Source organism: Chanodichthys erythropterus, chromosome 6, assembly GCF_024489055.1.
Source record: "Chanodichthys erythropterus isolate Z2021 chromosome 6, ASM2448905v1, whole genome shotgun sequence".
Lineage (NCBI taxonomy): Eukaryota > Metazoa > Chordata > Actinopteri > Cypriniformes > Xenocyprididae > Chanodichthys > Chanodichthys erythropterus.
This window is the reverse complement of record NC_090226.1, coordinates 35,474,452-35,488,923: the sequence shown is the minus strand read 5'-3', so window position 1 is coordinate 35,488,923 and position 14,472 is coordinate 35,474,452. Positions and strand designations below refer to the sequence as shown.

The 14,472-nt window shown below is 38.7% G+C and overlaps 1 protein-coding gene across 2 annotated transcripts in view; it reads right to left on the bottom strand.

The window, feature by feature from the left end:
* Window positions 1-14,171, bottom strand: part of poc1a (POC1 centriolar protein A) — a 52,008-nt gene extending 37,837 nt beyond the window's left edge. Inside the window, exons 1-8 of one of the 2 annotated variants that reach the window (XM_067388799.1) lie at window positions 14,093-14,171; window positions 12,691-12,979; window positions 9,960-10,044; window positions 8,936-9,107; window positions 6,627-6,806; window positions 6,292-6,399; window positions 6,099-6,214; window positions 3,308-3,441 (exon numbers count right to left, since the gene is read on the bottom strand). In XM_067388799.1, coding sequence (XP_067244900.1) covers window positions 3,308-3,441; window positions 6,099-6,214; window positions 6,292-6,399; window positions 6,627-6,806; window positions 8,936-9,107; window positions 9,960-10,044; window positions 12,691-12,705 — 810 coding nt within the window. In that variant the 5' untranslated portion in view covers window positions 12,706-12,979; window positions 14,093-14,171. Of the gene's footprint in view, window positions 1-3,307; window positions 3,442-6,098; window positions 6,215-6,291; window positions 6,400-6,626; window positions 6,807-8,935; window positions 9,108-9,724; window positions 9,830-9,959; window positions 10,045-12,690; window positions 12,980-14,092 lie in introns of those variants that run through there. The other variant, XM_067388800.1, reaches the window with a different exon arrangement.
* Between the last annotated feature and the right edge of the window lie 301 nt (window positions 14,172-14,472).

The window sequence follows — 14,472 nt, the reverse complement described above, 5'->3', positions numbered from 1 at the left end:
TAACCATTTCTTAGTAAAATGTTTCATGCATACATATTCAGAGGAAGCTAAATCTGTTTAGGCTCGCTCCTTATGTGTTTTGTTGTGCACCAAACATTGGTAAACAGAGCTACTGGTAAAAGCACAGACAGAGCTGAAGCAGCACATGCGAGAGACAGACTGTGCTGACTAACAGTCTGTGCCGGTCTACGAGCCTCACAGGACGGCTAGCACACGATACTTTAGCATGTAGCACGCTAGCAGCACCTGCTGATCTTCTCAGAGCCAAGACCGACTCAAGGCCAATGGCAGCTTCTAGCGAGACAGACACTTGCTAATGACTACAAGAACCCAGTGAACCCTTATGAGCTGTTTACACTGAGCAGTAAAACTTTTATGAGAATGAGATTCAGCCAAAATGTGGTTCCTCTGATGACCACACTAATGCATCAGTAAAAGCGCATTCACAGGCTGCACTGCTACCAACATCATCCGTCTCCATGAATTCTGATCAAGTATCCTAAACTCAGTCGGATTTATTTACATGCACATTACACGCATTACTCCATCAAAGCAATGAAAGGCATTGCCAGCATGTCACCAGAAGGAATAAGCGTTCTTACGTTGATGACGCATCTAAAAACATGCCAGAAAAGCTTCTTTATTTTAAGGTGTCTTTGTTACACTGTAATTACACATTTGAGTACTGAGTGATATTAAGTAACTACATGTACTTACTATAGGGAGAGGATTAGGGTTTGGTTTGGTTTAGGGTTAGTTGCATGTAATTATGCATAATTTACAATGTAACAATGACACTGTAAAGTAAAGTGTTACCAAAGGTTCTAAAAAAATAAAATAAATAAAATCACTGTAAAAAACCTCATAAAGTTAGGATTAGGCCAATTTTCAAGCTTTTATCCCGGTATTTAATTAGTCAGCATGTTGCGGCCGACCTCACTTCAGTATTGTGACATATTCAGAGTAAAAAAAGGAATATTAAATGAGAAAATAGAGGGCGTGGCTTGTTTTTTCTGCTGGAAATTGATTGGATCTACAAAAGGAGGCGTTCCATTCAGATCTGAACACAAGATTACAATCAGAACGTCGTCATCAGAGAAGAAACGCCATTCCAGCGGTGAAGAACATTTTCAGATTTTGATCAAAGATTACAAAGGTAAAAAATGTTGCGCTTGCACGGATGAATTGTTCACAAAAAGACAAGTGCGTGCTAACAAAGTAAACAGGATCAACTTTGATTTCATGATGACTTAAAGAGATTCTGTCATCATTTACACACCCTCAAGTTGTTTCAAACCGGTACGAGTTTGAACACAAAAGAAGATATGTTGAAGAATGTTGGTAACCAAACAGTTGATGGACCCCATTGACTTTCATTTTATTTTGTTTTCATAGTATGGAAGTCAATGAGGTCCATCAACTGTTTGGTTACCAACCAAACTATAACTTCTTGTCCTCAACAGCTTTAATAACCATTTTTCTGACAACAAAAAGAAACAGTATTTGGTGTTGTTGATAGTGAATGCAAAAATCTGAATTGCCGTTTATAACATTTAGGTCACGTACACACTGCAGTTAAATTCGGTTGAAAAAAATAAAGTGACAATTGACAAGTGACGTTATTTACAATAATTCTATGCGGTGTGCACAGAATCAAGCTGAATGACGTATTTAAACACATCGGAGACGCGTGCGGTGCAGGAAAACCACAGGGAAAGAGCCTCCACTCATTCATGTTGCTAAAAAACAAGCACATAATAAACCGTAATAAATCCTTTAAGACCAAAATATTTCTGGGACTGACGGTTGTGCTGGGGAAAAACACCAGTGGTTTTGAGCGAGCAGCTCCGAGTGTGGATGAACAAGAGCCTTTCAGTGGGAAGTTACGCAACAGCAGTGTAGGAAGATGAGGTCAGACACAAGCGATTCACAGTCCAGATCAGCAGATGGGATGGAGACCTCAGATCGGTGTGGTGGACCCTCAAACCAGCCCATCTGACTGGTGAAAAGGCCATGAATGTGTCAGACACGAATCCAGCGATGGTCAGCGAGCATCTCAAAGGTCCAAACGTGAGTTCAGCTGCACTCCCGCAGGTCTCTTCTCCTCGAGCTCGAGTCTGGACCGTCATCTCCGCAAGTACTAGTATTATTCATTTAGATAACCAATGGGATTCAGCACTTGTGTTTGTCCTCCACAAACACTGCTGAAGTGAACAACACCAGCTGCTTTCTGAAGGTCATTTATTTCTAGTCTAGCAGCGATGAGAAAGGCATTACACAATAATAAGTCATTATTGGCCGCCAGTCATTTTCGTATTAATATGATATTAAAAGATCAATGTCAATATGCACATTATTGGTGATGCGTAAAATGTACAGGAGAGCAGATGAACTCAGAATATAAATACAACGCACAGTTTCCTGTTTTTCCATAAAAAAACTAAGAAAACACTCAACCATTGAGCGCATTGTGTTCATGTTCTGGGTTCATCTGCTCGCCTGTATGTAGTATGCTTCATCAATAAGCTGTATATTGAATTTGATCTTTTAATATCACTGTTTTAGTACATTAAGGCACTGTAAGGGCTCTATCAAAGACGCCAGGCGAGACGCAAGTGTTTTTTGCTATATTTTGAACAAATGTAAACAATAGATCATGTGAATCATTTCACACAAACTCCACCACAAGTGCTTTAATACTGAACAACCAATCACAGCGCTGCATTGCTCATGTTCTGCATGTATTTCCAGCATCTTTTACCTTTCAGTGTGTTTGTTCTGAAGGCTGACAGAGGTTACTCGCTCATCCCACTCTTACTGACGCTAGCAGGCGTTCGGAACACTGTAACGCTAACCAGGCTTCAGGTTTGTAATACACATGACTCATCTTCAAAAGGTAGGCGGTGTGTTTTAATACTCTCAGGACACGATTGATTTAGCCAACGCTCCACTGAAGTGGCAGATTGAACAGATCACTTCTGTGATGTTATTAATTCATTCATATGCAGAGCAACATACTGCTTTCCCCATCATATTTTCCAAACGCTCCATCATGTACACCATGTGCAATGAAGTGCCTTATGAAGATTAAAGCACTAAATGCATCATGTAATAATGCAGATGTTAATGTGAGTGTGATTTAGTGCATGAAGAAGGTTGTCCAAAACGACTCAATTTTACTGGTCACCAAAAATAGTTAAAGACCGTCTTCAGCGCTCTACAGTTTCACGTCACATGACCCACAGCAAGAAGTTATCGACGGACACATGTTCAGTCACCTGTGAAAGGCCGGACAGGTGTGCGTTACCTGATGGCCGTGTAGCGTGTAGAGCAGCCGGCCCTCCAGCAGGTCCAGGATCTTGAGCGTGGAGTCGCTGGAGGCCGTGATGAGGTAGTTTCCAGACGGATGGAAGGAGAGGCCGTTCACCACCGCACTATGAACTGAAACATCACACACACAAACACACCTGTGTCATCTAAACACTACGTTATCATGAACTACACAAGTGTGACATTACTGATAATTACATAAAACATAAAAACTGAATCAAATGTAAAACTTTTGCATGGTTTCCAATAACTTCATTGCGTCGGTGCAAACCATGCTTTCCCCAAAGCAACCAAACCCAGTTTAATGTATAGAATTATATGTTTTCAATGTAAAACAATATTTTTTGCACAAATATGATGAATTATTAATAATTCGTAAATATTATTAGATTTTTGAGGAGTCGCACCACATTATCTTTGACAACCTAACTAACCTTGCCTTGTCTTAACGTCAAATTTGACTTTTTTTTTTTTTTTATTATGCAGAAGCAATTTTGTTAAAATACTTTTTAAGAAATATATATTAATATGAGTGAATTGAATTTATGCATTTTAAAATAAATTGATGATCCAAACAATATTTCCTGTTTTTTGTTTTGTTTTGTTTGCAAATGTGCTTTCACTGGTTCAGTGTGCTGGAAACACCATCTGACGCTCATGTTGAAAGCACGGCTGTGGCGTTACCACCGTCAGCTGAGTTTTAGCGTATATTTCCACTCAGACGCTCAGTTTTCTCTCTCGTTGAGCTGTTGATGTCTTGCACACGCGGCCGTTACTACAGCTCTGAATCCAGTGGGCCTCTCTCTCTCTCGGAGGACAAACAGCCTTTGCTCTTCATGACGTCAGCCTCATGAATGGACACCGAACAGCAGCAGGCATCAAACGCCCCCCGCAGACTAATGCAGACACTACAGATAATTTACTACTTCATACTGTATAATCTGACTCAAACATCAGAATGTCCACTAGTATGTACAGAGCCACATTACGTCACAAAACCAAACTTTATCCACACTTATATGTTCTACATGTATTATGCATTACTGTTAAATTAACAAATTAATTTTGTAAATGTACAGACTGCGTATTGTGTGTGTGTCAGCCTAAAAAAGTATTTTCTCTTTACAAAGTTAAATATTACATTTTCACCAAAAAAAATGAGTTTATGTCAGCATGAAATGGAAGTTGTGACTAAATGTACTTATGTATTTGACTTGGTCTAATAAGAAAATTGGTAACACTTTACAATAAGGTTTTATTTGTTAACAATGAACTAACAATGAACAACACTAATACAGCATTTATTAATTTTAGGTATTGTTAATCTCAGTATTTACTAATAAATTATTAAAATCCAAATTTATATTTTAGTTAATGCACTGTGAACCTTACTGTAAAGTGTTATCGAAAAATCACTCAATTTTATTCATGGTGTATTTATACAGGAATAGAGGCTGATCTGAATGCAACTGGTCTAAAGGGTTAGTTCACCCAAAAATGAAATTCTGTCATTAAAGGTTCAGTATGTAATAATTTCTATCCAGTAGAGGTCTATTCAAAACAAAGGTGTAGCTTAATGACGCCAAGTTTGAGTGTGGAATCTTGTGACATGTGGTCTCCACCTCCCAGTGCAAAAGAACAGAGATTGGACTCGGGCAGAAATCATGTTCATGGATGTGATTATTAACGTTACTGTAGTGTGAAGCAGAGCAGGAGCGAGTGTTGTGGAGCTGAACGAGGAGCTGGAGCGATTGATCAACACACGCCTCACGAGCAGCGGGACTTTTATTATGACACAGTCGCCGGCGCCGCTTTTCCGGTCATGAGTATGAGGAAACGCAGCTCTGTTTATCATATTAGATACATTTGAGAGTGTTGAAAATGATGTTATAACGTTACTCTGTGCGTTCGCTCGGCGGCTGCCGTGAGACACTGTTACACACTGCAGTAAGATAGATCCATTTTACAATATCATATTAAATGCTGGATGATTGTGTTGATAAATGACATGCAATTCATTTTAAAACGTATTGTATGATGGAGAAAATGCTGTATTACTGTTACTAAAAATAAAGCTGCATCTGATTATGCTATGTTAGCTACTTCACACAATAGTGTTTTTCTCTGAGGCACGGTGAAGCATGAGACTCGCAAAAAAATAAGAAAATTCGATTTAGACAATAAGACTAAACGTGTTGAGCTATATAACAATAATTAGTTTTCTTTCTATAAATAAATCAAAACAGTTGTTCCCTTGCCTATTAAAACATGTAAATATTAAAGGGGTTTCTACAAAATAAACTGGAAGCCGAGGGTAACGCGGGTATGACGCCATTGACAGGCGACTCCTCACACGTCCTGCAGCCTTGATTAAAATTGCAATTTTCTCACGATTTACAAATAGTTGGAAACATTTGGGATATTTTAAGTACTCAAGTGAACAAAATATATAACACTGGCCTAGTGGTTTTTACATATTTTACTGCAAAAAATCTTACAAATTGAACCTTTAACTTGTATTTTCATTCTGTTGTATTTATTTCTCAGTTTTGTTTGTAATTAGTTTCTTTGTTCTTATTGTATTTCTGACTGTTTACTTGTCTTATGTAATTATTATGAGGACCTTTAGTATTAGTTTTTGCTGAAGTATCAATAATTGTGAAATTTCATTAATATCGTGAAATAAAACTTTGATGATGTTTGCCATAATCGAGCAGCCCTAGCTGAGCTCATTTGCATATGTTAATGAAGGCTGGCGCATCTCTCACCTTGGTAGTGCTGCAGGAGTTTGTGCGTGCGAATGTCCCACACCTTCACGGTGTTGTCTGTGCCAGCTGCTGCGATGCAGGTGCCGCTCGGGTGAAAGTCGGCGTAGTTCACATATCTGAAAATAAGCACAGGTGCCAGTGTGAGCGTGTCAGTTCAGCTCTCTGACCAGCGTGCGGCGCTGTCCTCACTCACCCGCCGTGCTCACAGAACGAATGAATGCACTCTCTGCTGTTCTTGTCCCACAGCTTCACTGTTTTATCATCGCTGGCAGAAACGATCAGCCGCCCATCCGGCGAAAACCTACAGGATTCATACTTCACTAGTTCAGACTGTTCACATCATTACTACTCCTGTGCTGCTTTACATCATTCACGACACACTCACAGTCAGATGTAATCACTGAAGTATAATTGCCAACACTGTGAGACGTGAATGTGGTTCATCAGCTCAAGGATCAAACACCGCCCCTGACCTACAGAATCGTTCTCATTATTATTCCATAACCGTGATAGCGTGAAGCGACGTACTTGGCGCAGCGCACCCAGTTGATGTGCTGGTTGAGGGAGAAGAGGAACTTCTGCCGATGGACGGTCCAGACTTTGATGCTCTTGTCATCAGACGCGGTGACGAGGGTCTGTCCGTCGCTGGAGAAGCTGACGCTGCGCACCGTTCCCGTATGAGCTCTGAACACCGTCGACTCGCCTTTCCTGAACACAACAATCACACGTTACACTGATGTGTCTAACAATAAAATGTATGACGGTTTCCACAAAAATATGAACACTGATAATAATCATAAATGTTCCTTGAGCAGCAAATCATCATATCAGAATGATTTCTGAAGGATCATGTGACACTGAAGACTGGAGTAATGATGCTGAAAATTCAGGAATAAATTACACTTTACTATATATTCACATAGAAAACAGCTGATTTACATTGGAATAATATTTCACTGTTTTACTGTATTTTTGATCAAATAAATGCATTGATGAGCAGAAGAGACTTTGTACTATACTGTGTTTGTGTTTGTGTACACAATATTTCAGAGTGTCTAGGGAACTAATGAAATGAGCTCACGTTACTCACTTTGATAAATGATGAAACATAATTTATTTTTAATAAGAGTTTAGAGCTGAATGATGTTAATGAGGATGAGCTTCAGATCTGGAGTGTTTCACGGAGGCGGTTCTCGGTGTAAAGCATCGGACAGACACGCTCAGGCTTTCAGACAACATGATTATCGGTTATTTCTGTCCCAACACCCACATCCAGCATCTCTCCGATTGAGAGAAAAGACTTCTGGGAGCATTAGTCACTGGCAGAACAGAAGGCTTGATTTCTTTGACTATGAAGAGCACATGAGGCTCATGAAGATGATCCGTTTCATCTAGAAACATTACAGGGACATGACACCAGAACAGGAAGCTCAAGGTGTTTAAAGGAGAGACACGTGCATGTTTGAGCCACACGACACGCTCACATGATTTAATCCAGTCCCTGCAGAGGAACCACTGACTGACTGTGTTTCTCCACTCATGGCTTTGCTGCCACCTAGTGTCTCTGTTTGGCTGATTCCCTGAGGAGGGAAACACTGAGTCTCTGTGACATCTGTCAGTCCAGCCACAGACACTTCAGCTTCAGCTTCATTAATAGACATTATTAATAGTCTCTTTGCCAGTGAACATGAACATATTGGATCATGGGTAGGATGTGATAAATGTAATAAAAGAGTTATTCATTGTCAAATCAGACAAATTTTAGAAACTTCCTCTAGTAAAAGGTTTTATTTAATTAATATTTACTTTGAAGAACGACATAAATAGTGATGAAAGCCAAAATATTAAATGTCATAGATTAATATTTACTCAGTAATACAATAAGTATCAGCTGTATGCAAATGAAAAGTGACCACATTTGGTTTCTGACCACTGACTGAAAATCAGTGAAGTCACATTGAGATCCTCATATCTCTGGGAATGAACCATATTGTGCCTTAAAAGCAAAGATCCAAAAGAAACTTTTTTCTTTACTTTGTTTGTTTTTTAGGAACCAGAATCTAAAAGGATATTGAAATATCTTATGTTACAGGAATACACAAAAAGTGCTTCTTCCCATTTTTGAACTGTCACCAACAAGAAAGTTATTAAAATGAAAATGAAAAATCAGATGTTTAAATTGATCAAATAATAAATCAAAACGGCTGCTCAAATGAGAAATCAAATTCAAAAGTGGCATTGATTGACACGCCACATTTTTTCTGTTTGAGCATTTAATTATAGATTTATGACAGGTTTATACTGGATTGATAATGAAAATTAAATATCAAATACAAATTATTTTTAATTTAATTTTTGGTACAGTTCATGCTTCCCTGAGTGAGAAAATGAAAGTGCATTTGAGAATTTGATTTCTTATTCTTATTTCTTATCTCATTTTAATAGGAAAAAAATTCGATAAAGGTCTACTAAAGTCAACAGACTCACCGAATCTCTGTTAGAATAACCTAATGATGCTGCCATCTTTTGAAGATAATTTGGCTTCAAAATTTTCAAAAATTCTCATTTTGACCCCCTTTATAAAATATTCATCATGGCATTTAATATTTTGGCTTTCTTCTTCATTTATGTATTTATTTTACTAGAAAAAGAAATCATTTTTAGCTGGGGATCTCTGGTTGAGTTGACCCAGAATAACTCAATGTGCTTTTGGATGATTTTTAACAGTTTCGGGTTGTTTAGGGGTGAATGCAGATCTCTGTGTAAACAAGAACTTTACGTTCATAAATCCAAAACCCCCTCAGTACGATCATGTGATGTGACACATCAGGACTCACACGCTGGGCACCCAGAGCCGCACCGTCTTGTCTCGGGACGCCGAGGCCAGCAGATGACCGGAGGGCGAGAACTGAACGCTCGTCACCGCATCCTTGTGTCCCACAAACCTGTAGGCCCTCATCTGAGGCTTCATGTTCCAGACCATCACACACGCGTCCATGGAGCCCGAGGCTGAAGGAGACAGTAAAGCAGAGTTAAAGGGTTAGTTCACCTAAAAATTACTCACCCTCATGTCGTTCCACACCCGTAAGACCTTCGTTCATCTTCAGAACACAAATTAAGATATTTTTGATGAAATCCGATGGCTCAGTGAGGCCTGAGCAATGACATTTCCTCTATCAAGATCCATTAATGTACTAAAAACATATTTAAATCAGTTCATGTGAGTACAGTGGTTCAATATTAATATTATAAAGCCACGAGAATATTTTTGGTGCACCAAAAAAACAAAATAACGACTTCTATAGTAATGGCCGATTTCAAAACACTGCTTCAGGAAGCTTCGGAGCGTTATGAATCAGTGTGTTGAATCAGCGGTTCGGAGCGCCAAAGTCACATGATTTCAGCGGTTTGGCGGTTTAACACGCGAACTGAATCATGATTCGACACAAAAGATTCATAACGCTCTGAAGCTTCCTGAACAGTGTTTTGAAATCAATTTTGAAGCCATTGGATTTCATCAAAAATATCTTAATTTGTGTTCTGAAGATGAATGGAGGTCTTACGGGTGTGGAACGACATGAGGGAGAGTAATTAATGACATTATTTTCAGTTCTGGGTGAACTAACCCTTTAAAAGGGAAGTTGTGCTGGTCTTTTCTTCTCTATTGTGTCGTATATCTGAGTGAAACGCTTCTCAAACAAGAACAAATGTAGGGCGGGGCTTGATTTTGTCTGTGGGGAATTGATTGGATGGTCGTGGTTTGCTGTTGGTGGATCTCATGTGAGTGACAGGTTGCCCCGCCCTCATCATCAGAGAAGAGAATAGTCCATAAAAAACAACATATTGTGAAAAGCACTGTACCGATCTGCTTCATGTTAGCGCTGAAGTCCAGGCTCGTGACGTCATCTCTGTGACCCTTAAAGTGCCTCTCAAGGGTCGGGTCATCCTGAAACACACACAGAAATCACGTAAACACACACAGAAATCACGTAAAGACTAGGGGTGTAACGATATGCTCAGGTCACGATACGGTACGTATCATGTAAACACACAGAAATCACGCAAACGACACAGAAATCACGTAAACACACAGAAATCACGTAAACATTCACACAGAAATCACGTAAACACACACACAAATTGCAATAATTTTCCTTGTTGTACATACAAGATCACATTTCAATAAAATAAATAAATATACAATTTTAATAAAAACCTTCTGTATTCAAATTAACGGTTGAATAGGGCTGTCTGTCACTGAAAAAAAAATGTTAAATTTAACATGAACTTAGAAATCACATAAACACACACAGAAATCACGTAAACACACACAGAAATCACGTGAACACACACAGAAATCACGTAAACACACACAGAACCACACACAGAAATCACGTAAACACACACAGAAATCACGTAAACACACACAGAAATCACTTGAACACACACAGAAATCAAGTAAACACACACAGAAATCACGTAAACACACACAGAAATCACGTGAACACACACAGAAATCACGTAAACACACACAGAACCACACACAGAAATCACGTAAACACACACAGAAATCACGTAAACACACATAGAAATCACGTAAACACACAGAAATCACGTAAACACACACAGAAATCACTTGAACACACACAGAAATCAAGTAAACACACACAGAAATCAAGTAAACACACACAGAAATCACGTGAACACACACAGAAATCACGTAAACACACACAGAAATCACGTAAAGACACACAGAAATCACGTAAACACACACAGAAATCACATAAACACACACAGAAATCACGTGAACACACACAGAAATCACGTAAACACACACAGAACCACACACAGAAATCACGTAAACACACACAGAAATCACGTAAACACACACAGAAATCACGTAAACACACAGAAATCACTTGAACACACACAGAAATCACGTAAACACACACAGAAATCACGTAAACACACACAGAAATCACGTAAACACACAGAAATCACTTGAACACACACAGAAATCACGTAAAGACACACAGAAATCACGTAAACACACACAGAAATCATGTAAACACACAGAAATCACGCAAACACACAGAAATCACGTAAACACACAGAAATCACGTAAACACACACAGAAATCACGTAAACACACACAGAAATCACGTAAACACACACAGAAATCACGTAAACACACAGAAATCACTTGAACACACACAGAAATCAAGTAAACACACAGAAATCACATAAACACACACAGAAATCACGTAAACACACACAGAAATCACGTGAACACACACAGAAATCACGTGAACACACACAGAAATCACGTAAACACACACAGAACCACACACAGAAATCACGTAAACACACACAGAAATCACGTAAACACACACAGAAATCACTTGAACACACGCAGAAATCACGTGAACACACACAGAAATCACGTAAACACACACAGAACCACACACAGAAATCACGTAAACACACACAGAAATCACGTAAACACACACAGAAATCACGTAAACACACACAGAAATCACGTGAACACACACAGAAATCACGTAAACACACACAGAACCACACACAGAAATCACGTAAACACACACAGAAATCACATAAACACACACAGAAATCACGTGAACACACACAGAAATCACGTAAAGACACACACAGAAATCACGTAAAGACACACACAGAAATCACGTAAACACACACAGAAATCACGTAAACACACAGAAATCACGTAAACACACAGAAATCACTTGAACACACACAGAAATCACGTAAACACACACAGAAATCACGTAAAGACACACAGAAATCACGTAAACACACAGAAATCACGTAAACACACACAGAAATCACGTAAACACACACAGAAATCACGTAAACACACACAGAAATCACGTAAAAGACACACACAGAAATCACGTAAAGACACACACAGAAATCACGTAAAGACACACACAGAAATCACGTAAACACACACAGAAATCACGTAAACACACACAGAGAAATCACGTAAAGACACTCAGAGAAATCACGTAAAGACACACACAGAAATCACGTAAACACACACAGAAATCACGTAAACACACACAGAGAAATCACGTAAAGACACTCAGAGAAATCACGTAAACACACAGAAATCATGTAAACACACACAGAAATCACGTAAACACACAGAAATCACGTAAACACACACAGAAATCACGTAAAGACACACAGAAATCACGTAAACACACAGAAATCACGTAAACACACAGAAATCACGTAAAGACACACACAGAAATCACGTAAAGACACACACAGAAATCACGTAAAGACACACAGAAATCACGTAAACACACACAGAAATCACGTAAACACACAGAAATCACGTAAACACACACAGAAATCACGTAAACACACAGAAATCACATGAACACACACAGAAATCACGTGAACACACACAGAAATCACGTGAACACACACAGAAATCACATGAACACACACAGAAATCACGTAAACACACAGAAATCACGTGAGCACACACAGAAATCATGTAAACACGCTGATGTTTCTCTGGTAATCATGTTTTAATAACACTCACCAACACAGAGCTCATCTCCTCAGTTTGTTCACTCCTGTCAGCTCTCTGTCGCGCTCTTTCACAGAGTTTCCACAGATATGTCGAGACGAGCAGGTAATGAAGCGTTATTCCTCTGTTTAACACCGAAGCTCAGCGGTTGCTAGGGACTGTCGGTTGGTTGGTTACAGCTTTGAGCTTTCATTTTACCCGCCGCGGTTGGCGCGCATGCGCATCAGTCACACAGCCTCTTCTTCTGATAGGATTGGCGGTTGGCATCCAGCTTGAAGGCGCATCACCGCCACCTACCGGACTGACGGATATTATATAAATGTCTTCCTGTTTCATGTGTCTCTTTATAAACGTTTCCCCCTCAGATTTACTTAACGGAATATTCATATTTACTGTCTGCAGTTTGAGTGACAACTCTAAATATTAATTTGTATCTTGATCTTGTGCTTATATTCTGTATTCTCAATTCTATTGATGGCATACAATCTCCATTTCTGCTTTAATATTTCATTGTGTTCCCAGGATTCCTGTAAGATGTGTTTGTTATGCTGAACTTTATTGTGATATAATCTAATAATGCAACTCGAGCCCGCGCACGCAACGTCACGCGTCTTAAAGGGGCCGCGCTCTAATATCCATCAGAGATTCAAAACTGCCAGTCATGATGATGAAGATCTGCTGATGAACACAGGGTGGCAGTAGAGAGCTATACACTGTTATTTTACTTGATTTAATCCATTAAAGTGAATTTTGCTGGCATAAATTAATGTATTCAGGTTGATTATGCCATATTAAGTAATATTTTTGAATTTTTTTCAGTGTACAATAATTTTTTTTTCAAAACAAACAAACTAATAAATGCAAATTATGTCCCATGTTCTACAGACCCATGCGCCAGAGAAACATGCGCGCCGCCATCTTGTCTTTGAACTTCCTTTTTTGCGATTGCTCTGTATGTTTCTAAGGCATCGCTGTCGAAGAGTAATTAGCTGGTGAAGTGGATTTACTTACTGAAGAGTTAACACAAGTTATCATGAACATTGCAATGTTTAAAGCAGATTATTGAGTAGATTTTAAAACGAACAGTTCATTCATAAATATGTGAGATCTACAAACCGGAAATCAAAAGACAACAAACGAGTTCATCTGACACACAGTATGATGTCATGCAAAATGGAATGGAATGAAACAGTAATTAAAAAATAGTTTCACAAACATTAAAAATAATTACATAAATATGTTGAACTTATGTAGCTCCACCCCTTTTACATAAGCTCAATAATTATTTTTTAAAATACATTTATGTAATTATTTTTAATGTTTGTGATACTATTTTTTAATTACTGTTTCACTCCATTCCATTTTGCATGACATCATACTGTGTGTCAGATGCTGCCGTGACCTTTGACCTCACCAAGCCGGTTCTGCTGTACTGTTGTCTTCACCTGCCCAGTCATTATGAATAACACTGTTTCTTTCGTCATCATGTCTTTGTTGGTTATGAGTAAATGAGCACAATATATTGTTTATGTGCTGAGTTTGTGTCTTGTGTAACATCAGTAAATATAACACTGTAACAGGATGTGACATCAGACTGTAATGGTCATGTATTGTATTGGCTGAGTCCCAGTTCTGAAAAAGGTCTGGAAAAAAATGCATTTATGATTGTGGCGCCGAGCTATAACCCACATACATGTTGTTTTTATATTTTTTAGAGCTTGAATTCACATCAAATTCTGCCAAACTTCCCATACTACTTTTATATAGGATGTCTACTTCATAAATAGTATGAAA